The 21,940-nt window shown below is 45.3% G+C and overlaps 2 protein-coding genes across 2 annotated transcripts in view; both read left to right on the top strand.

The window, feature by feature from the left end:
* The window catches only part of LOC143883592 (uncharacterized), a 38,771-nt gene extending 24,771 nt beyond the window's left edge, over positions 1 to 14,000 (top strand). Inside the window, exon 6 of the mRNA XM_077386934.1 lies at positions 13,873 to 14,000. Within this exon, the coding sequence (XP_077243049.1) occupies positions 13,873 to 13,950 (78 nt within the window). The 3' untranslated portion in view covers positions 13,951 to 14,000. The remainder of the gene's footprint in view (positions 1 to 13,872) is intronic.
* A 4,483-nt stretch (positions 14,001 to 18,483) lies between these two features.
* On the top strand, positions 18,484 to 20,378 carry LOC143883593 (uncharacterized). The gene is made up of 2 exons (XM_077386938.1): positions 18,484 to 18,759; positions 20,069 to 20,378. Exons 1-2 carry the CDS (start codon positions 18,495 to 18,497, stop codon positions 20,119 to 20,121), a joined length of 318 nt encoding a protein of 105 aa, XP_077243053.1. The 5' UTR covers positions 18,484 to 18,494; the 3' UTR covers positions 20,122 to 20,378.
* Positions 20,379 to 21,940: the final 1,562 nt, after the last annotated feature.

Consider the following 21,940-nt stretch of genomic DNA (forward strand, 5'->3'; position numbering starts at 1 on the left):
TTCTTTTTTTCTTTTTTGAATGGCAGAGAATTAATCGAGGATTTTAAGTGACTTTAAGTCAACAAGGGTCGTAGAGTCTTTTCTCAACTAAATAACTCAAGTCACTTGAGTTTAAGGGTGTTTTAAATAGGCCCATAGTTGCATTACGAATTTTACAAAATGGGTACACTTGTCATGGGTTTATCACTTAAATAGTTTTTGATTTTAGTTAGAAAACAAAGTTTCTTAACTCCAAGTTTTAACAAGATCAACACCTAGCAGTTCTATTAGGATTCTTGTTAGATTTGCTTTATTTAAATGAGGTGTTTTCACTTGTAGACATTATTATTACAAATGCGAAATAACGAACAGAGCTTTTTGCCCTACATCGCTATGTGGATTCTTGGCATTATTTTTTAGGTGGATTCGAAGGTCCTGTAGTGGATTCCTTCGAAAAGATTTCCCTTTTTATTCATATAATAATATAAAGACATTTTTTTTTTCCTTTTTCTTTTCAGCTTATGCATTCTGATGTATGAGGTCCTTTACTTGTTTCTACGCATAGTTCTTATTATTATATTTTTTTAATGATGATTATTCTTGGTGTAGATATATTTATTTTCCTTCAAATAAATCCGATGCTTGCTCTGCATCTATTCGTTCTATACTCTTGTTATAGAGCATTATGTTGCCCATATCTCACACCTACGAAGAGATGGTAGAGGTGACAGCACCTCTTAGACATTTCGAGTCTTTTTTCATGAGTGGAACATCCATCAATAATTTTCCCGTCTGCATATTCTAGCGCAAATGGAGTAGCTGAATAGAAACATCGTCACAACCTATTTAGGAAATCCATCGCAATTGGAAGAACATAATTAGTGAAAAAACTAGAGAAGCGAGCATTCAACCTAAATTGAACCCTCGCCCCATTTGTTGATGATTATTCTCATGATAAATAGATTATTTTCTTTAAAATAAATTTGATGTTTCTGCTACTTCTTCATTTCTTTTATACTCTTTTTATTGAGCATTATGGCACCCATATCACATGCCTACAAACATATAGAAAGGGTGAGTCCACCTCTCAAATATTTCAAAATTTTTTCCATGAACCGGAAATCCATCAGCAATTTCCTATCCACATTCTCCATCTCAAAATGACCGGAAAATCCATCACATTTGGAAGACCATAATTAGTTATAAAATTAGAAAAGTGGGAATTCAGCCCAAATAGAGCTCCCTCCCCCAAATACATTCAAAATGAACTTCGACAGGCCTCCCTATGCAATCTCGGCCCGATGGGAATCGAAACTCTGATCATGAATCAGATCGTTGATATGGTGTTTTCTTATTCCGGTCTATTGGTAGGATGAACTCTAACAAAGTAGAGGTGCAAATGCTTTTGAGGGGACTTAAAACTCTTCGCAAACAATTTATATAGCTCTCCCTTATACGGTGATTCCTCCAATGTCATCGACTGGCCAAGTTGTGACTCCCCGGGCACTTGGAGACCTAATGCTATTTTTATTTCTTTTTAACAGTAACAGATTTCATTCCACAAAATATTTCCTGTTTATTCGTAATAAATATTTCCTTACTCTTATAAAAAGAAAATTTACCATGTCAATCATTGACTCACCCGAGTAGACTCCATTTTACCTTGGTCAAGTTGCCTTGTGAGTTTGATTTTTTAAACATTGTTATTAGCATTTAATAGAAACCATTACTTTTCTCATGATTCAGACTCCATTTTACCTTGAAATACTTCTCATCTGAGTTTGAGTTTTTAAACATTGTTGTTAGTTTTCTCAAAATTCTATGCATGTTACTTTCAACACAAACTTTGGTGACTAGAAGTCTGAACTTAAATGGAGCTATTGTAATTGAGAACACTTTATGATGCATGGATGTCAACAACATGTTCAGTTAATGTTCATAGTAGTTGATGGGGTGTAAAAACTCCAGCCACTCACAGGCTGCCATCTGTCCCAGAGCAGGTGAATTCCATCCACTCACAGGCTGCCACCTGTCCCAGAGCAGGTGAATTCCAGCCACTCACAGGCTGCCACCTGTCCTGGAGTAGGTGAACTCCAGCCTCTTACAGGCCGCCATCTGTCCTGGACACCTGTCCAGGACACCTCACCAGGTTTTCCCTATAAAAAGGGATTCAAAGCTCAAACCAATGGGTAATGCGAAAATCCCTTCTCTCCCTAAACTCTTAGACATCTCCCCTTCACTCCTGCTCATACTGACTTGAGTGTCGAAGGGCCTGTCCGGAGTAAAACCCGGTCTGGTCTTCTGACCTCGCTTGCCTTGTGCAGGACTTAGCCCTCATAGCAGGACTCTCCCCCGACCACCTCACTCCTCGTTCACTCCGGTCCTTCAGGACTCAGCTCCTCTAGTCATCCAGCTCAGCTCTTACATCACTGCTGTACCTGTTACCGATTTTAGGTCTAACAGATTGGCGCCATCCGTGGGACCCCAGAACTAAAAGCTGTCTTTACACATCCCACTCACAAAAATGGCAGGACGCAAGAGTACGCGGATGCCTACTGCGCGGGCGCGGACTACCCAAACCGCGCTACCCCGCAGGACCTGGAGCGAGCGAATCGCATCACTAGTAGTAGCAGCTTCTGCTACAGCAGAGCAGAGCCCGGCTCGCTCAGAACATCTGAATCCCTTGCCCACCCCAGAGCAGGTTCAAGCTCTATTTCAGCAGATGACAGCCCTCGTTGGGCAGTACCAGCAACTACTTCAACTGCCCCCTCAACCTCCCCCAGAGGCTCCGCGATCTGTCCAAGGAAGGCCAGACGTCCACAGGGGAGAGTCATCACACCATGGTGAGGGCCGAACTCATCATTCCACCAGACAAGTCCCTCACCCCACGACGAGGCATGCCCAAACAGAGCCTCATCACCGTGAAAGGTCGCGGTCCCCCTCCGCACAGAGGCGCCGAGCTCATCAAGATCGTGCGCCACCGGCGAAACCTCGACCTCGTCGTATGAGTCGGGAGAGCCAATCCGGCTCCGCGGCGAGCCAGTCTGTGGAAAGGATCAGGTCCTTGGACCACAGGACGGATCCGCTGCTACAGAGAATGGAGGAGATGGACCATCGGATAGAGGAACTGGCGAAGGACCAGAGCCGGCCCGTCTCCAGGGCGTTCTCAAGTAGGACGCCATTCACTGATGATGTTCTGGGTGCCCCAGCACCCAGAGGGTTTAAAATGCCCGCCGTCCCTCAGTATGACGGCACTACAGACCCCGTGGACCACTTGGAGACGTTCAGAACAATTATGCTCCTCCACGGAGCTTCCGATGGCTTTCTTTGCAGAGCGTTTCCAACGACGCTAACTGGCGCAGCAAGAGACTGGTATTCCAGGATCAAACCGAACTCCATCAACAATTTTGATGATTTTGGAGAGGATCTTGTCCGCCACTTCATGAGCAGCCGCAGGCCAAGGAAAACAACAGCTTCCCTGATGGCCTTGCGACAGGACGACAACGAGCCTCTGAAGGTGTTCGTCCGTCGATTCAACAGGGAGGCACTTCAAGTGCCAAATCTAGATCCCTCAGCAGCAATGAATGCGCTCCTCGCGGGCGCCAGGTCTAATGAATTCCGTCGAGCGGTGGCTCGACAAAATCCGCACTCACTAGCGGATCTTATGGCCGGAGCAGAAGAGTACATAACGGTGGAAGAAACACTGGCAGCTCTTAATTCAAATCGGAGGATAACCTCTGAAGAGAAGAATCTCCCTAAGCAGCGCAGGGAGGATAAACCTCCCAGGAGAGAGAAGTCTTCACCTCCTCAGAGAAGAGAAGAAAACTTCACGCCTCTCAACACCTCCAGAAAGCACATACTGGCGGCGATCAGCGAAGAAGAGTTCGTGAAGTGGCCTGCTAGAATGATCTCCAAGGGAAACAGGCGAGATCCCTCAAAGTACTGCCGGTTCCACAAGGACCACGGCCACGACACAGATGATTGTTGGCAACTCAAGCAGGAAATTGAACAACTCATCAGCCGGGGCTATTTGAAAAAGTATATCCGAACTGACAGCCGCAACCAAGAGCGCAGAGGAAAGAGCCCCCAGGGCCGCAGCCCTCGAAGATCACAGCAGCCCCCTGCTCGGGACAAAACCCCTCAGCCGGCCAATGCGCAGCCTGAGGCACCCCGATCTCAGCCAAGGGGGGTCATCGGTACAATTATGGGTGGGCCTGCCGCTGGGGGCACCTCCTCTACCACTCGCAAAGCATATGCACGGCGAGTCAACGCCGTGCACACAACCAGCAAAAAGACGAGAACGGAGAATGAGATCTCCTTCTCAGATGCAGATCTGGATAATCTTATCCTGCCCCACGACGATGCACTGGTTCTAACCATGCTCGTTGCCAACTGGGAGGTGAAGAAAATCCTCGTAGACAATGGGAGTTCGGCGGACATTCTATACTACCACGCCTTTGAGAAAATGATGATAGGCGACGACCGTCTGAAGCCGGCAAACTCAGATTTATTTGGCTTCTCCGGAGAGGTCGTGAAAGTGGTGGGGCAGATCGAGCTCCCTGTTCTTGTCGGAGATCCACCTTGTCAAGCTTTCGCCATGGTTAACTTTCTAGTAGTAAGGGCCACTTCGGTCTATAATGCTATCTTGGGACGGCCTGGCCAGAACCTCATCCGTGCAGTAGCCTCGGCCTACCACCAAAAAATGAAGTTCATAACCCCCAATGGTGTGGGGGAAGTTCGAGGGGATCAGCCTCAATCCAGAGAGTGCTACGCAACGGCACTTAAAGGCAAAAATGCAGTTGAGTCACTGCCAATTGAACTGCTCGATGTAAGGGACGAGCTCAGAGGGACTCAACCTGCTGAAGACCTCCTCTCCATCCCACTGTGCCCAGAGGACAGTGAGAAAGTCGCTCTGATCGGTTCCTCCCTCAGCACCGACATTCAGCACCAGCTCACCAACTTTCTCCAGGACAATGCAGATGTCTTTGCATGGGTTCCCGCCGATATGCCCGGCATTGATCCAGAGATCAGCACACACAGGCTCGGTGTTGATTCAACCTGCAGACCGGTGAAGCAGAAGAGACGACATTTCTCCTTCGAAAGGCGGCAGGCAATAAAAGAAGAAGTGGAGAGGCTTCTGAAGGCTGACTTCATTCGCGAGATTCGATACCCGGACTGGTTGGCAAACGTAGTCCTAGTCAAGAAGACTAATGGGAAATGGAGGACCTGCGTCGACTTCACCGATCTGAATAAGGCTTGTCCTAAGGACAGCTATCCACTCCCGAAGATCGACCAACTCATTGACGCCACAGCGGGTCATGAACTGTTGAGCTTCATGGACGCCTTCTCCGGATACAATCAGATCAGGATGTACTAGTCGGATATACCAAAGACCTCCTTCGTCACAGATCAAGGGACTTACTGCTACCGAGTTATGCCCTTCGGCCTCAAAAATGCCGGAGCCACTTACCAAAGGCTTGTGAACAAACTTTTTCAGAACCAGATCGGCCGTAACATGGAAGTCTATGTAGACGATATGCTGGTCAAAAGTCGGAGTGCGCAGGATCATGCGTCTGATCTCAGAGAAACATTCCAGATCCTGAAGAAGCACAACATGAAACTTAACCCCACCAAGTGCACATTTGGTGTCAGCTCGGGGAAGTTCTTAGGATTCATGGTGAGCCAGCGAGGGATATAAGCAAATCCAGAAAAGATCAGAGCCGTCATGGAGCTTACTGCCCCAAAAACCATCAGGGAAGTCCAGCGGCTCACAGGAATGATAGCGGCGTTGGGTCGCTTTATCTCCAAATCAGCGGAAAGGTGCCTCCCCTTTTTCAGCGCGGTCAAGGGACTCAAGACCGCGCCCTGGACGGAAGAATGCCAGGTCGCATTCGAAGAACTGAAAAGATATTTGTCCTCTCCGCCATTATTAACAAAGCCGGAGCCGGGCGATGAGCTATTTTTGTATCTCTCCATCAGCTCCACGGCTCTGGCAGCTGTACTCGTCCGTGAAGAGCACCGCCAGCAAAAACCAATTTATTATGTTAGCAAGGTTCTTCACGACGCAGAAACAAGGTACCAGCGGGTCGAGAAATTGGCTTACGCGCTGGTAATGGCCGCCAGGAAGTTAAGGCCGTACTTCCAAGCTCACACTGTAAAGGTCTTGACTGATCAGCCACTTCGACAAGTTCTCCATCGACCAGATATCTCCGGGCGACTTGTGAAATGGGCTGTAGAGCTAAGCGAGTTCGATATTCAGTACGCACCCAGGCCAGCTATCAAGGCCCAAGTACTGGCAGATTTTGTAGCAGAGTGCACTATCCCCCAGCAGGTCGTCGACCCTGAAGCATTGCAGCTCCCAGTTATAGAGAAAGTAGTCCCTGAAGAGCGTATGACAGAGGAAATTCGGACAGAAATCAGGCCACCTTCAGCCGGACAGGACTCCATAACCAGCACACCAACTTGGGAAGTATATGTCGACGGATCTTCAAATAAAAACGGCTGTGGAGCTGGCCTCATCCTCACTGGGCCTGATGAGTTCACTGCGGATTACGCCCTGAGATTCGGGTTCCGTGCATCAAATAATGAGGCGGAATATGAGGCCCTCCTTGCCGGAATGAGCCTAGCAATTCAGACCGGCGCCCAAAAATTGAAAGCATACTGCGACTCGCAGCTGGTAGCAAACCAGATCCAAGGTGTCTACGAAGCCCGAGACGAGCGTATGATTAAGTACCTCGCCAAGGTTCGCCAACTTTCCAGCCGGTTTGCAAGTTTCGAGGTCATCAGAGTGCCAAGAACGGAGAATGCCAAAGCTGACGTGCTGTCAAAACTGGCTGCCTCTGGATATACCACTCTCGGAAGCATACACATGGAGTTTCTACAGAGGTCCAGCATCGACAGTAAAGCCATGGAAGTCATGCAGGTGGAAGATGAGCCGTGCTGGATGGATGAGATCGTGGGTTATCTGCGCGATGCTAGACTCCCGGAGGATAAGAAAGAAGCTCGTAAGGTGATACAGAGAGCTGCCCGATTCTCCCTCAGTGGTGACAATCTATACAAAAGGTCATATACTCTCCCATATCTGAAGTGTCTGAGGCCGAGCGACGCCGCGTATGCACTACAAGAGACTCATGAAGGAATTTGCGGAGAACATCTGGGGGGCAAAGCCCTGGCGATAAAGGTGCTGCTCAGAGGACTGTATTGGCCTACTATCAGGCAGAATGCCCTGGATCTGGTTAAAAGGTGTGAGAAGTGTCAGAAGTTCTCTCCTACCATCCACCAGCCTGCCGTAGCAATGGCTCCAATTATTAGTCCGCTTCCCTTTGCAGTATGGGGGATGGACATCCTAGGCCCTTTCCCACCGGCCTCTGGAAAGCGCATGTTCGTGGTAGTGGCGATCGACTATTTCACTAAGTGGGTGGAGGCAGAACCTCTGGCCCAGATCACTGAGCAGAATGTGCAGAACTTCTTCTGGAAGGCAGTAGTCTGTAGATTTGGGATTCCCCGTATCTTGATCACAGACAACGGCAAACAGTTCGACTGCCGGAACTTTCGAAAGTTCTGCTCGGACCTAAAAATTGAACAGAGATTCACTTCGGTTGCACACCCCCAGACCAATGGGCAAACGGAAGTAACTAATAGAATCCTGCTCCAGGGGATAAAGAAGAGGCTGGACGAAAAAGCTGGCCGTTAGGCAGATGAGCTCTATCACGTTCTGTGGGCTTACCGCACTACTCCTCGCACGACGACTGGTGAATCGCCATTCAACCTTTCCTTTGGTACTGAGGCTGTGATACCAGTCGATATAGGCGCTCCGTCTCCCCGAATCACCAGCTTCAACGAGCAGCTTAACGGCGACGGGCTCCGTGCCGACCTCGACTTACTAGAAGAAATCCGGGAAGAATCTCGAATCCGGGTCGCCGCTTATAAGCAGAGGGTATCAAATTATCACAACTCCAAGATTCGCCCCAGAGAATTCAGGACAGGAGATTTAGTCCTGAGAAAGGCAGCCGTCTCCCAACCGACGAAAGTCGGGAAACTCTCCCCGACTTGGGAAGGGCCATATCAAGTGAAAGAAGTTATCCGGCCAGGAAGCTATAAACTGGAGACACTGGAGGAGCACTTGTTACCTCACGCATGGAACTCCAAAAATCTCAGGAGATATTATCAATAGACAAAATGTACAACGTAAAAAGGTGACTTTGTAAATTTGTCAATTTGTTGTTATAAATAAATAATCTTTTTTGCAGACTTTGTTTCACTCTTACTCTCTGGAAACCCAGTTCACAAAACTTGGGTACTCACTGGAAACCCAGTTCTTAAACTTGGGTACTCACTGGAAACCCAGTTCACAAAACTTGGGTACTTACTGGAAACCCAGTTCACAAAACTTGGGTACTCACTGGAAACCCAGTTCACAAAACTTGGGTACTTACTGGAAACCCAGTTCACAAAACTTGGGTACTCACTGGAAACCCAGTTCACAAAACTTGGGTACTCACTGGAAACCCAGTTCACAAAACTTGGGTACTTACCGGAAACCCAGTTCACAAAACTTGGGTACTCACTGGAAACCCAGTTCTTAAACTTGGGTACTCACTGGAAACCCAGTTCACAAAACTTGGGTACTTACTGGAAACCCAGTTCACAAAACTTGGGTACTTGTTGTTCCTGAACTTGGGTACTTGTTAAAAGACCAGTTCGTCACAATTCGACTATCAACAGCCTCAGTCCCAGGTTATCAAAATTAAAAAGACAGTCAAGCAAATCACTCAGTTGAGAAGTATCAGAGACAGACATGTGATTTCATTGATCAGAATATGTGGGGCCTCGAGGGCCATTACAAAATTCACTTTAAAAAGGCTGGTAAGAGCTGTAGGGTCTCAAGGACCATTACAAAAAGAGGTCAAAACAAACAAAAAAAAAATAATACTAAGCAGCTGGAAGAGAGGTGATGTCAGCAGGAGCATCAGCAGGAGCATCTGGCTCCTCATCAGTAATCTTCGGCCTGGCAGGGAGAGTCATGTTCTGCATCAATAAGTTTGGATTGCAGGCCTGGAGCTCCTGGAGGCAGTCGTAGTATCCAAGACTATAAGCCTCGCTCGACAGGCTGAAAAGTTCAGCCTCCTTCGCCTCTGTGGCCTCCTTCACTGCCTTCTCCTGCCTCTCAGTGGCTCTTCCTCTTTGAGCCTCCATGGCTTCAGCAGCCTTGACCAGTTTCTTCTTCTCTGCGGCCAGATCCTCCTTCAACAACCTCCTCTCCTCCTCTATTCGCCCGATGCTCGTTTGAAGCTCCTGCACCTCAGCGGCCAACTTTCCGTTCACCTCTTCAGATGCAGTAATGGCTTGGGAGAACTTCTTACTCTTCTCCTTGAGGTCATTATAGTAGAGCAAGATCTGAAGAAAGAAACAGGCATCAGTATGCTGAAAGGAAGAAATGGGCAAAAAGTTAGCAAACGGATCACCACTTCCTTACCTGGTAAGCTGAGGATAGCACAGCCTCCTCTGCTGTAGCTGGCGGCTCGTAAAGGATCTGTTGCTTGTCCTTCCGCAGCAAACACTTGCTCATGAGCTCTGCTGCTACTCGGCTCTCGCCTAGGGCAGTGTCATCCTTCAGAACGGCCCAATTGGGTCGAAAGACGTGCTCACTAAGCCCCGTAGGAGGACGAGCCCCAGAACCGGTTCCGGTAGAAGCACCACCGGACTTAGAAGAGCCACCGCCCTGAGCAAAGGGGCCTATTAGCTTCACCGTAGTCTTGGGCCTCTGGGATGGGGGTGGAGTGCCCTGTGACGGGGCCGGACTCCCCAGTACAGTCGCCTTTCTCTTCTGGCGCTCCTGTTGTGCCTGTGCAGCACCCTCCTGTGCCCGTGGCTGGGCTCCCTGTCTTATCTTCTCGACAGTCAATTGTTTCTTCATTTCTGCCAGACAAGCAAGCAGTCAGAAGCAAGCATATAAAAGTAAACATATTTTAAAAGACAAGTCTAGCTACATACGTTCTGGAGTCGCGGCACTCACGCCCAGTCCAACTAGCACCTCCTCTCCTGAGAACTCTGCACAGCGGATAAGGCCTGATTGCTCAATCTCCTTCCGCATCAAGGCGAAAGTCTCTTTGTCCTCACTCTCGAGGAGCGGCTTTCGACTTAATTTGGAAGTGTCCGGAGTGTCCCACACTAGAGGGACAGGCCAGGGCTCACTGACCTCCTTATCCTCGACGTAGAAGAACCTATTCTTCCATGAATGTATTGACGAGGGGATACCGGTGATGATTTTGAGTTCAGGGCGCTGGCTGATGTAGATCCAGCCCCCTTCCTTATGCCTCTTCAGATGTGCACAAGCACGGAATAGCGACAAGCTCACGCTCCTCTCTAACCGGCCGTGGACAAGATACAAGAACCCAGTCAGTAGTCTCCATGAGTTCGGAGCTACTTGAGCTGGGGCCAGTCCGTAGTATCGAAGCACCGCTGCGAAGAATGGGTGCAGAGGAAACCGGAATCCCGCCCTCATCGACTCCTCATAAATACAGAGATCTCGACTCTCATTACAGGCTCTGTCTCCCTCTATAGCTGCCTTCAGTTCAAATCTTGGAGGCACACAGTACTTATTCCTAATGTCGCCTAGCATGGACCTGGTGAGGTAGTTCTCTTCGACTAGAGCTCGCAGGTTGTATTTTGGGTTGGCATCCATCCGCGCTCTAGCGACTACCTCCACCGCCTGACCAGGAGGGAATGTTGTAGACGCCTCAGCAACGTCACTTTCAACACTCCCTTCTGCTCGGGAGAGACTAACAGTGGGGAGTGGAGTGGCGTTTAAGTCTAAAAACACCTCCTCCTTGTCCCCTTCGTCGTCACTATCTACAAGATCTACTCTAGCGGACGTCCTAGCCATTACAGGCTCCTGCGGCGGCCTAAATTCTGAACTACTGCTAGTGGAGGACTCCGTACCGGACTCGGAACTCGAACTACTATCAGACATGTAGTAAAGAGAAGGGCTGAGAGGAATACCGGTGAGTGGAGCTCGTCAAGTCCTTGCGCAACTCGAACTGCGAACTGCGAACTGGGAACTGGGAACTGCGAACTGAGAACTGAGAAGTCGAAGCTCCCAGAGCAAGAAAAAGAAGAAAAGATGAAAAGTAAAAAGTAAAGAATGAAAGGGGGTAAAACCTCCTTTTATAGCTTTTCAGAGGCGGTGGGGCATTAAATACGACGCACGCATCTCGAGGACACTCGAATGGCGCCACGTGTCCAATATTTATGACGGACACATTCTCCCACTCAAAAATACGACCAAGCACGCGCGTGTCCCTACGTGCATGAAAATTCACATCTCCGCTCCGTACTACGTGCTCCGCACTCCATGCTCCGTACTACATGCTCCGCACTCAATGCTCCGTACTCCGTACTGGATCTTTAAATCCGAACTGGATATAACGCGTTTCAACAAAACGACAAAAGCCAGTCCGGTCCGAACCGAACTGGCCGCAAGACGACAAAAATCAGTCCGGAAAAATCCGAACTGGATATAACGCGTTTCAACAAAACGACAAAAACCAGTCCGGTCCGAACCGGACTGGCCGCAAGACGACAAAAATCAGTCCGGGAAAATCCGAACTGGATATAACGCGTTTCAACAAAACGACAAAAACCAGTCCGGTCCGAACCGGACTGGCCGCATGACGACAAAAATCAGTCCGGGAAAATCCGAACTGGATATAACGCGTTTAAACAAAACGACAAAAACCAGTCCGGTCCGAACCGGACTGGCCGCAAGACGACAAAAATCAGTCCGGGAAAATCCGAACTGGATATAACGCGTTTCAACAAAACGACAAAAACCAGTCCGGTCCGAACCGGACTGGCCGCTAGACGACAAAAATGAGTCCACATCCGGACTCAACTTCCAGCCGGACTCCGGACTCCACTTCCAGCCGGACTCTGGACTGGATCTCCGGACTCCACTTCCAGCCGGACTCCGGACTCCACTTCCAGCCGAACTCCGGACTGGATCTCCGGACTCCACTTCCAGCCGGACTCCGGACTGGACCTCCGGACTCCACTTCCAGCCGAACTCCGGACTGGATCTCCGGACTCCACTTCCAGCCGGACTCCGGACTCCACTTCCAGCCGGACTCCGGACTCCACTTCCAGCCGAACTCCGGACTGGATCTCCGGACTCCACTTCCAGCCGGACTCCGGACTCCACTTCCAGCCGAACTCCGGACTGGACCTCCGGACTCCACTTCCAGCCGAACTCCGAACTGGATCTCCGGACTCCACTTCCAGCCGGACTCCGGACTCCACTTCCAGCCGGACTCCGGACTGAATCTCCGGCCGAACTCCGGACTGGACCTCCGGACTCCACTTCCAGCCGAACTCCGGACTGGATCTCCGGACTCCACTTCCAGCCGGACTCCGGACTCCACTTCCAGCTGGACTCCGGACTCCACTTCCAGCTGGACTCCGGACTGGACCTCCAGACTGAACCCTCCGATTCACTTCCACACAACACCTGTCCATCCAGATAAGCGATCAACCACACTTTCCCAAGTCACTCAATGACTTGGAAAACTGGGGGGCAACTGATGGGGTGTAAAAACTCCAGCCACTCACAGGCTGCCACCTGTCCCAGAGCAGGTGAATTCCATCCACTCACAGGCTGCCACCTGTCCCAGAGCAGGTGAATTCCAGCCACTCACAGGCTGCCACCTGTCCTGGAGTAGGTGAACTCCAGCCTCTTACAGGCCGCCATCTGTCCTGGACACCTGTCCAGGACACCTCACCAGGTTTTCCCTATAAAAAGGGATTCAAAGCTCAAACCAATGGGTAATGCGAAAATCCCTTCTCTCCCTAAACTCTTAGACATCTCCCCTTCACTCCTGCTCGTACTGACTTGAGTGTCGAAGGGCCTGTCCGGAGTAAAACCCGGTCTGGTCTTCTGACCTCGCTTGCCTTGTGCAGGACTCAGCCCTCATAGCAGGACTCTCCCTCGACCACCTCACTCCTCGTTCACTCCGGTCTTTCAGGACTCAGCTCCTCTAGTCATCCAGCTCAGCTCTTACATCACTGCTGTACCTGTTACCGATTTTAGGTCTAACAGTAGTCATGCTATTGGATCTCATACTGCTTCACCACCTAGACTTTCCATTGCCTGTCATACTCTGTCTGGGCATCAACTCTTGAATACCCCTTTTTAAGCTACCTTCTCACATTGGTCATTTACCATTGCTACTTCCCACACAATTGTGATTCAAAGTATTCTCTTTCTAAAAGAAATTCTTTGGATTGAGCATCACATTGCTCCCTCTAGCATTTTAGTTACTGTCTTGTAATCGTCAGTTGACTCTAGTGCTTCAAACCATGCCATAGGTAACCTGTCTTATGATATTTTACAAAAGTAGTGCGGCAAAAGCAGGGGTTTCGGCCAATTATACCTGCTATTGGATTTAAACCACTTACCATTCAAAACTTCATTAGTCTTTTAGTAAGCATATATTCACATGCATTTTTTAGAATTCATTACATGAAATAATTTATTTTACTGACCTTCATTGAACTCCGATAAGGCCGTTCTCCAACCAGTTGGGCAAAATTTCCCTCCCTTTATGGGTGATGTTTCAACGCCATACTTTCATGTCTTCCTCTCAAACCAATCGTACAATTAAGAAGATGTCTTTTAATAGAACCAATGCATTAATGTATCTTATATCACTTGTAGCAAGCCATTTGAATTTGACATGAACAGTATATTTTGATGAAGGAAAACGTTTCCAAAACAGGATTTTGTTTGGAAAATAAAGAAGAAAGTGAAATTGACCAACGATCTGGTCATTTATAGTGTTTTTTGCATTTCGTGTGGATTCGAGCTCACTTCCTTGTCTTCTTGCGCATGTGTCACAGAATAGGGTAACGTCTTTATTTTCTAAGCGAAATCCCGTATCGCTAGCGGCCCAACTTGATGAATATGCAGCGATCTGATAGCATTTATGTAGGATTTTCGTTGCTTCTTTCAGTGCTGTTTGCTAGAACTTGGAGTATGCAATAAAATGAAATAATATCAAATGAATCTTGATTATTGCAATGGACCCTAATGAGTGCTTATATAGAGCACGCAAAGTATAAACATAGGAGATAACTATGGAATGGTCCTAATCTAGTCTAATTATCCCATCTACCCTGGTTGTCTCATCTAATCGGCCGTCCTTTGAGAACAAAACATCCTGTGTTGCTATCAAGTCTAGGTCCGATCGACCGACTCTGATACCTAAAATGATATATTTAATAATGTTTTGATTATTACACTAGACCATAATGATTGCTTTTATAGAGCTCTAAAAGGAAGAACAAACATAGAAAGAGATAAAGATAGAGAAGAAAAGAGAGGAGTATAGAAAATAGAAAGATCCTAATCTGGCTTAGTTGCCTCATCTAGCACTTAGTTAATCTAACAAGATTGATACCCTGATCTCATACACTCTTAACAGTGGTGCTGATCATGTACTAATTACAGTGGTATTCTTAGGTCCTTGTTCGTTTCCAGTTTCTAATAGAGATGGGCTCGTAACAGTTTCCAAGAATCACATTCTCAAATTCTAGAGAGTGGCTGAACTGAAACCCGTTTAGTTTAAAACACACACACACACACAAACACCAAAACAAAGAAGATGGTGTGAATGTTACAAAGCAAAAGCGAACGGAAAGAAGGGTAGTTTAGTTATTCTAACTTTCATTTTTAGTTTCAGAATGGAGCTTCGTTCTAGCAGTGTTTTCCAAATCTAAATATGGTTGCCCATCATGTATTCAGTGGTAACATACTTATGTCAGGGGATGTGATGGATAGGTTGGTGCTTGAGATATCCTCAGAAAATTATCAAGGAATCAATGTCTTTATTTAGATATTTTCCAATAGGTTAAAACAATTTACAATAAACTCTATAAACCAATGGAGGATTATTAAATAAAGGGGTATATGGTACCAAGACTTATGGCATGTTAATATCAGTTTACTCAAGAAAAAGGCTACGGCAAGCTATCGGCACTACCATGTTTTGATAAAGGGGCAAACTCACCTTGTTTTACATTATTTATCCAGATGTTAAAGGCTATTACAATTCCCGGAAATCTCTAACTGGCCAATTAAATGTATAAAACAAGGTGAGTTTGGTCCCTTATCAAAACATGCTCGTGCAGATATTAGTAGCCGGGCCGTCCTTGGATTGCAGGAATTTTTTGGAAAAGTTTAGAAAATAAATATTTTTTCCATAATAATTTCTTATTTGTCAATTGTTTGATTACAAATGAAAAGGTAACTTAGGACATGATCAATTCAAGTTTTTATTTAGTGTGACCGTCTATTTATAATGATATCCCTCTAAGCAGTCCATAACAATATCAATTCCCATTAAATCATGGTGATGAAAAAATTTCCTAGGAAAAAGATTTACTAGAGAAATTTCTTTCTACAATCACAACACGGCCCTAAGATAATATTATATAATTATATATTAACAAAATAATGCATGTTCAGCAAGGCTTCTCATTCTCGCCAAAATAATTAGCGGAAACGGGATAATGAGAATCTTCTGAAGCGGATCCGAGACACTTCAGAAAATCTCATTAATCCACATTAATCCAAACTTCATTTTCAAAAAATTTCGGGATTTCTCATTAGCTCACATGGAAGAATGAGGGTGGCAAAGCCTTCCCGAACACGCAGTTAATGAACAAGGAATCCTATTTAAGGCTTAGAAAATCAAGATATATAAAGGGAGCTGATATTTCTGCTCCACTTTTAGACTAATCCACTCCAAATCCACTCCAAGTTGGAGTGGATTAGTCTAAAGTGGAGTGGAAATATCCAAAGCTTAGGGGAGTTGATATTTCCGCTCCCCTTTTAGACCAATCCACTCCAAGTTGGAGTGGATTGGTCTAAAAGGGGAGCGGAAATATCAATTTCCTATATAAAACAGCATTATCGAGAAGTGTTTAGTCAAAGATGAAGATCGATGTAGCAATATTCAAAGGGTGAAAAAATGAAAATACATTGATCAGATCAGGAGTTAGGAACGTTGGATCGATGCTGTTTTCGGTCGTCAGATATGGGACCCATCAGATGAATGATATCGGGATCGCCGAACACGTGGGGGCTTTTTATTCTGTATTTTTATTTATAAACCGCTGTAGTATAGAAAAAAAGTTGTTTTTTATTTTATTATCAATAATTTAAAAAAATGTCTCACTCACTCATATGAGCTATTAATTTTAAAATGCATTTAATTATTATTTTTTAATATAAATAATTAGTAAAGAGATCACAACCCTCACCGGATATCATCATGATATTGATTCCACACCCAACTCATTGCCGCACTCACATCTTTAATAAACTAAAAACATGCAAAAGTGACTCAGATTTTTAGGGAAATGTTATCAGCACTACTGTATTCTGATGATCGCACTCCTCACTTTAATAAAAGTATAGTATGGCCTGCACCATAGGATGATCCAAACTGGCCATTAGATGGGCCACACTCTAAATGGGTTGTGCCCCAAAAATCATTTCCATACGTTGATCCTAACCCTCCGATCTATAGTGTTAGGGTCAACCTATGGAAGTGGATTCCTCTACAGATCGGAGGATTAGGATCAACGTATGGAAATGATTTTTGGGGAACAACATATTTGGTTGTGGCCTATCTAATGGACGGTTTGGATCAACCTATGGTGCGGGCCATACCGTACTTTTAATAAAGTGAGGAGTGCGATCATCAAAATACAGTAGTGTTGATAACATTTCCCGATTTTTATTATCTCAACTTTTAATTTATGAGAAATGATGTCCACACTCCCTTATTTTGATAATGGCACTCTTTTTTATCTCACACTTGCCTAATTGGGGAGGATGCTTTAGTTAGTTTGCGCCCTCATTGCAATACAGTGGGTGCAACTTGGGTCCGGTTAGGTTGAGCTTTTGCTAAAATATAAATTAGAACCAACCTGAACCCAAACGGGTTTCATGGTAAAAGCTCAACCCGGATTTCCAAATATCAACCCGAGCTGCAGCCGACTGAGGCACGGTGACTGCGACGAAGTGGGTCCCACCCTTGATTGATATGAATCAATCATCTCACTTAATGGGCCCTTCTTTGAATTGGGGAATGATATTTTCCTCCCTTGATGGATAAAATCCCTCCCAGGCAAATAAAAACATTAAATGGGGTGAATTTATCCTCAAGCCATTCCCGTTAAAGAGGGGGGCATAAATATCAATCAAATCATGAAAAACTAACATCCAAAGATGGGTAATTACATCCTTGCACATAAATCAAATAAAGGAGTGTCATTGCTAAAATAAGGGAGTGCCTATATCACTCCCATAATTTTACTCCCTAAATTACATTAGTTTTTGCATTCAAGTGGGACCCACCATTTTCAAACATAGAAACCCTAATCAAGCACCATGCAAGTCAACTATTCCTCCTCACACTCCCCCAAAGAAGAAAACTAGCATCCACCTCCTCTTCTTCGTCAATGGAATCTCCTTCACCTTTCCCACTCCATCTCCTCACCCTCCTCTTCACTCTATTCACCCCCAAGCGTACGTTAGCCACAAACCCCTCCTGCCAAAACACTTGTGGCTCCCTCTCAGTCAAATACCCAATTGGCACTGGCTATGGCTGTGGCTCCCCCCTCTTCTCCCCCTTCTTATCCTGCGCCCAAAACCAACTGCTCCTCACAACTCACACTGGCTCTTACCCCATCACCTCCTTATCCTACGCCACCTCCACCTTAACCATCACCCCACCATGCATGTCCACTTGCTCTTCCATGCAACCCTCCCCCAACTTTGGCCTTGATTGGAACAGTCCCTTCCAACTTGGTAATTCCATCTTCATCCTATTATCCTGCGCATCCCCCCCAATTTATAATGGCACCACCCTCTGCGACTCTTCAAGCTCTTATCTCTGTGGCGCTCTTTACCCTTGCCCCGCTGCGCTCTCCCTCGGCCTTTCTAGTTTCTCCCCCAGTGATTCTTGTTGTGTTTATTCTCCCGCGAATCTCGGCCCCACCGGTGATCTAGACCTGCAGGTGTGAAACAACTAATTAATTCAAAAGCTTAAGGCCCAGTTCGTTTGAGATTGTGATAACCGATGGTGAGCCCTCAAACCGATTATTGGACTCAAAACTAATGTAATTTAAATCCAATAATTACTTTAGAGGCTCACCATCAGCTGTCATAATCTCAAACTAGCAGGGCCTAACTTGTTAGAGTTTGTGTTATTTAATAATATATACTTCAACACTCCCCCTCATGTGTACATGGCCCAACTCTTTTTCTAGGGGAGGGGTTGGCCTGTGGATTTTTAATATCAAGGAGTTGTTGGGTTGCGAACTCATGTTCAGAGCACTCTGACACCATGTGAAAATAACCAATTACTCCAAAGGCTTAAGCTGTCAGAGTTGGTGTTATTTAATTATTTATTCTTGATCTGCAGGGAATGAAGTGTTCTGGGTTTACTTCTATGGTGTCGTTGGGAGATTTTCCTGCGGATCCTAGCCAGTGGGAGTACGGCGTGTCATTGAAGTTTGATCAGGGAGCATTGGATAATTACGGATTAGCTTCGGCGTGTACAGGGTGTGAGAAGAGTGGTGGCGTCTGTGGCTACACACCGCCATATAACTACTTCGTTTGTGTTTGTAACAATGGCATTAATACGAGTTCGGATTGCCAAGGTCAGCTTGGTTTTTGGAGCTCGGCTCCTCCCGGCAGCGGTTATTCGATCGCCGGTAAGTTTTGGATTTTCTGTTTATTCTACCGAAGCGGCATTTAGTACTTACTACTTACACTCATAGTTAGCAAAACATGATTCAGCAAAAAAACGGGACAGGAAAAATTCAAGTTTAATATGGTATTAGTTCAAAAAAACTTAGTAGGAAAACTGAAACACAAAAAAAAGGGTTCAAAATTTTGTCATTTACAAAATATAGTGGGGTAAAGATGGAAAGTTGGCCAAAAAAACGAGTTTAATATGTTTTAAACGCGTTTAAAATGTTTTTCTTACTGTAAAAGCTATGCTTACTCTCCCTACACTGTTCTCTATGTTTTAAAAAAAAATTCCTGCATGGTTGTTCAAGCAACGGTTTGGGAAAGAAGTTTTAAAAAAGGAGTGTATTTATCAATAGTAGGGGGTGTAAGTACCACCCATCTTCCTTTTTTCAACTTTATCTTACATTGGACAACATAGTGGGTCCCATTTTTTATTGATTCAAAGTTTCAAACGGTTTATTTGTTAGGGCTTGCTTTCGATCTCCCATAGCCCAAAAATCACTACATATCAGGCAATCCTAACATATTGAGTTGTGTATTTTTTTTTCAACAACTTAAATTACACATTATTGGATGTTAGGATTTGATTATTGGCATGATTTTTGGGTCATTAGAGATACAAAGCATGTATCAAATGAACCAATCAGATCAATCAGTGGAAAGACGTGGCCCACTATGTCATAATAGGCACTGAAGAATCCTTTGATTGTCCAGAATGATTGAAAATGGGACCAGCACACCTCCTTGTATAGCAATGAGGTCACACCCAAGGTTAGGTTGATCCTACCCCTCCGATCTATTGAGGGTTAGGATCAACCCACTAACTACGGAAATGGTATTTGGGGCACAACCTTTTTAGGCTGTGGCCCATGGACGGTTCGGATCATCCTATGGTGCGGGCCATACCTTACTTTTAATAAAGTGAGGACTGCCCTCATCAAAATACAGTAGTGCTGATAACATTTCTCTTTTTTTAAATTTTGAAGTTTTCCCGTCCCTTTTTTGCCGAATCACATTTTGCTAGCCAGAGTCAAGCTGTACTGAATCATTCCTCTTAAAATAGAAGGGGAGTATCTATTAAGACAAGGGGTGTAAGTATCAGCTCCCTCCCCCAATTATTTGTTATTTTCTTACTGAATCACGAATGGTGGAGAGACACACACCCAACTTAGAAAAAAAAAAAACAAAAAAAACAACACTATATCATTTATGATTCTTTGGTTTGTTTTTGTTTGATCTTTTTTTTTTTTCTATTCTTTGGTTTTGCAGGGATCGCTTTGTTGGGTTGGTTGCTGGTGTTGGGTTCCTTGTTGGGGCTTTAGGAAATTTTATTACATAGCAACAGAAGAATCCATTCTCTGTTCACTACAAGAAAATTTTCCTTATAGAGAAATGAAAAAATAAAATCATCATTTTTGTTCCTTCACTATAAGAAAAAAACCCCCAACGAGTATACTGCTTTAACTTTCTTTGTGTCACAATTAAACTCTTGTATTAAATATGATGATATGGCACCTTTAAATTCAGAACTATGAACTCGGCCCACTGCTATCTGTCAATACAGTCTCAGAAGTTTCATTCAAAACCCATACTGCATTATGAGCTTCCATGGCTTTTTGCTGCAAATTCTTACATGATTTTGAGGGTGGGTTACTCTTCAATTTTGATATGACATGTTACAATTTTTATATAAGCAAACTATTTCTGATTGAAAGAATATTTTTTTATGAGCATTGTTTTAGTTAAGGGTCTCTTCCAATGAGGGTAGATATGAGAGAGTAATCCATTTCAAGGTAAACCATTTCGGAGCAATCTACTTATCTTATTTTCGTTTACCCTTGTTTTAATTCCTTTCGTTCCAATGTACCAGGCAAATTGTTGCATAACTAAGTTCATAAATACACCAGAGGGGTAGCCCGTGGGGGATTTATCACTTCCCTATCTTTTTAGTCATTTAGGCCCTCTATGTTGGCCCGAATAGCATACAAAGACCCCTGAGTAGGTCACCGATTAGCATACTTGTAGGTTCATTATTATTATTGGATGCTGATTTATTCGCACCCCCTGTGTGATAAATCTTTTTAAAAAAAAATTAATAATTTCATTGATACTATGAAGATTACATTGGGGACCAGGGGTCCCTACACGCATTACATAGGATCAATTAGGGGTGACCATAAGTATACTCCTAGGCCAATAAAAACCAAAAGAAGTGATCTTCTGGGTCAACCTCTATAGTGAGGTCTAGACTTCCATGCGTTGTTGCCATGCCGAATAACTATTTCACTTCCCTTTCGAATTCTTCATCTAATACCGCAGCTAAGAGTGCCTTCCACATTTGCCCTTCCTTTCCTTTACATTGCCCAATGGTCTCAATTGAATAGAAATCCAACAAATAGTGCCATATTTGTCGGCTCCATCAAGTCATATTTGTGACCTGCCACGTCACACAGACTTCTCCACCACTTTCTAGCTGGCGAATTAGATTTTCAAAATCCCGCTCAAAGGCTAAAGCTATTGTGCACCCCTAACCATGCACGATAGCCAACCCATCAAATCCATTTTAATGTGAATTGACGTCATTTAGCATCAGGCCTCCATGTAGGCCCCAATAGGGGGGAGTAAATTTATCATCTCCCTTGTTGTTTTGCATTAGGCCTCCACATAGGCCCCACTAAAAAAAGAGTATTTAGACTAGGGGTGGAACCCGAGCCCGATGGGTTCAACCCGATTTTGGCTCGGGTTAGGTTGGCATTTCCTTAGGTTGGGTAAGGATTGGGAAAAACCAGCTTGATTTAATTTCGGGTTGAGTTAGGGTTGAGGCGTTGGCGACCTTACCTGACCTCCATCCTCTAATTTTATCTTGATTTTCTTTGGGTTATTGCATTTTTTTGTTTGGCCCAATGTGAACCCGACTCAACCCAACCAGATTTCGGGTTATACGGGTTGGGTTAGGGTTGAGAAATTTAGACGCAGGTTGGGTTAGGGTTGACCATCCTCAACCGGAGGCTGTTGGGTTGGGATAGGGTTGAGAGAATGCTATCACGGATTGGGTTAGGTTTGACCTCAAACCGATCCAACCTGACCCGAGTTGAGTTGCACCCCTAATTTAGACTATTGTTTTTTACACCACAATGGGGA

Source organism: Tasmannia lanceolata, unplaced genomic scaffold (genome assembly GCF_043159265.1).
Source record: "Tasmannia lanceolata isolate RefF3 unplaced genomic scaffold, GAP_Taslan_0.1 ptg000008l, whole genome shotgun sequence".
NCBI lineage: Eukaryota > Viridiplantae > Streptophyta > Magnoliopsida > Canellales > Winteraceae > Tasmannia > Tasmannia lanceolata.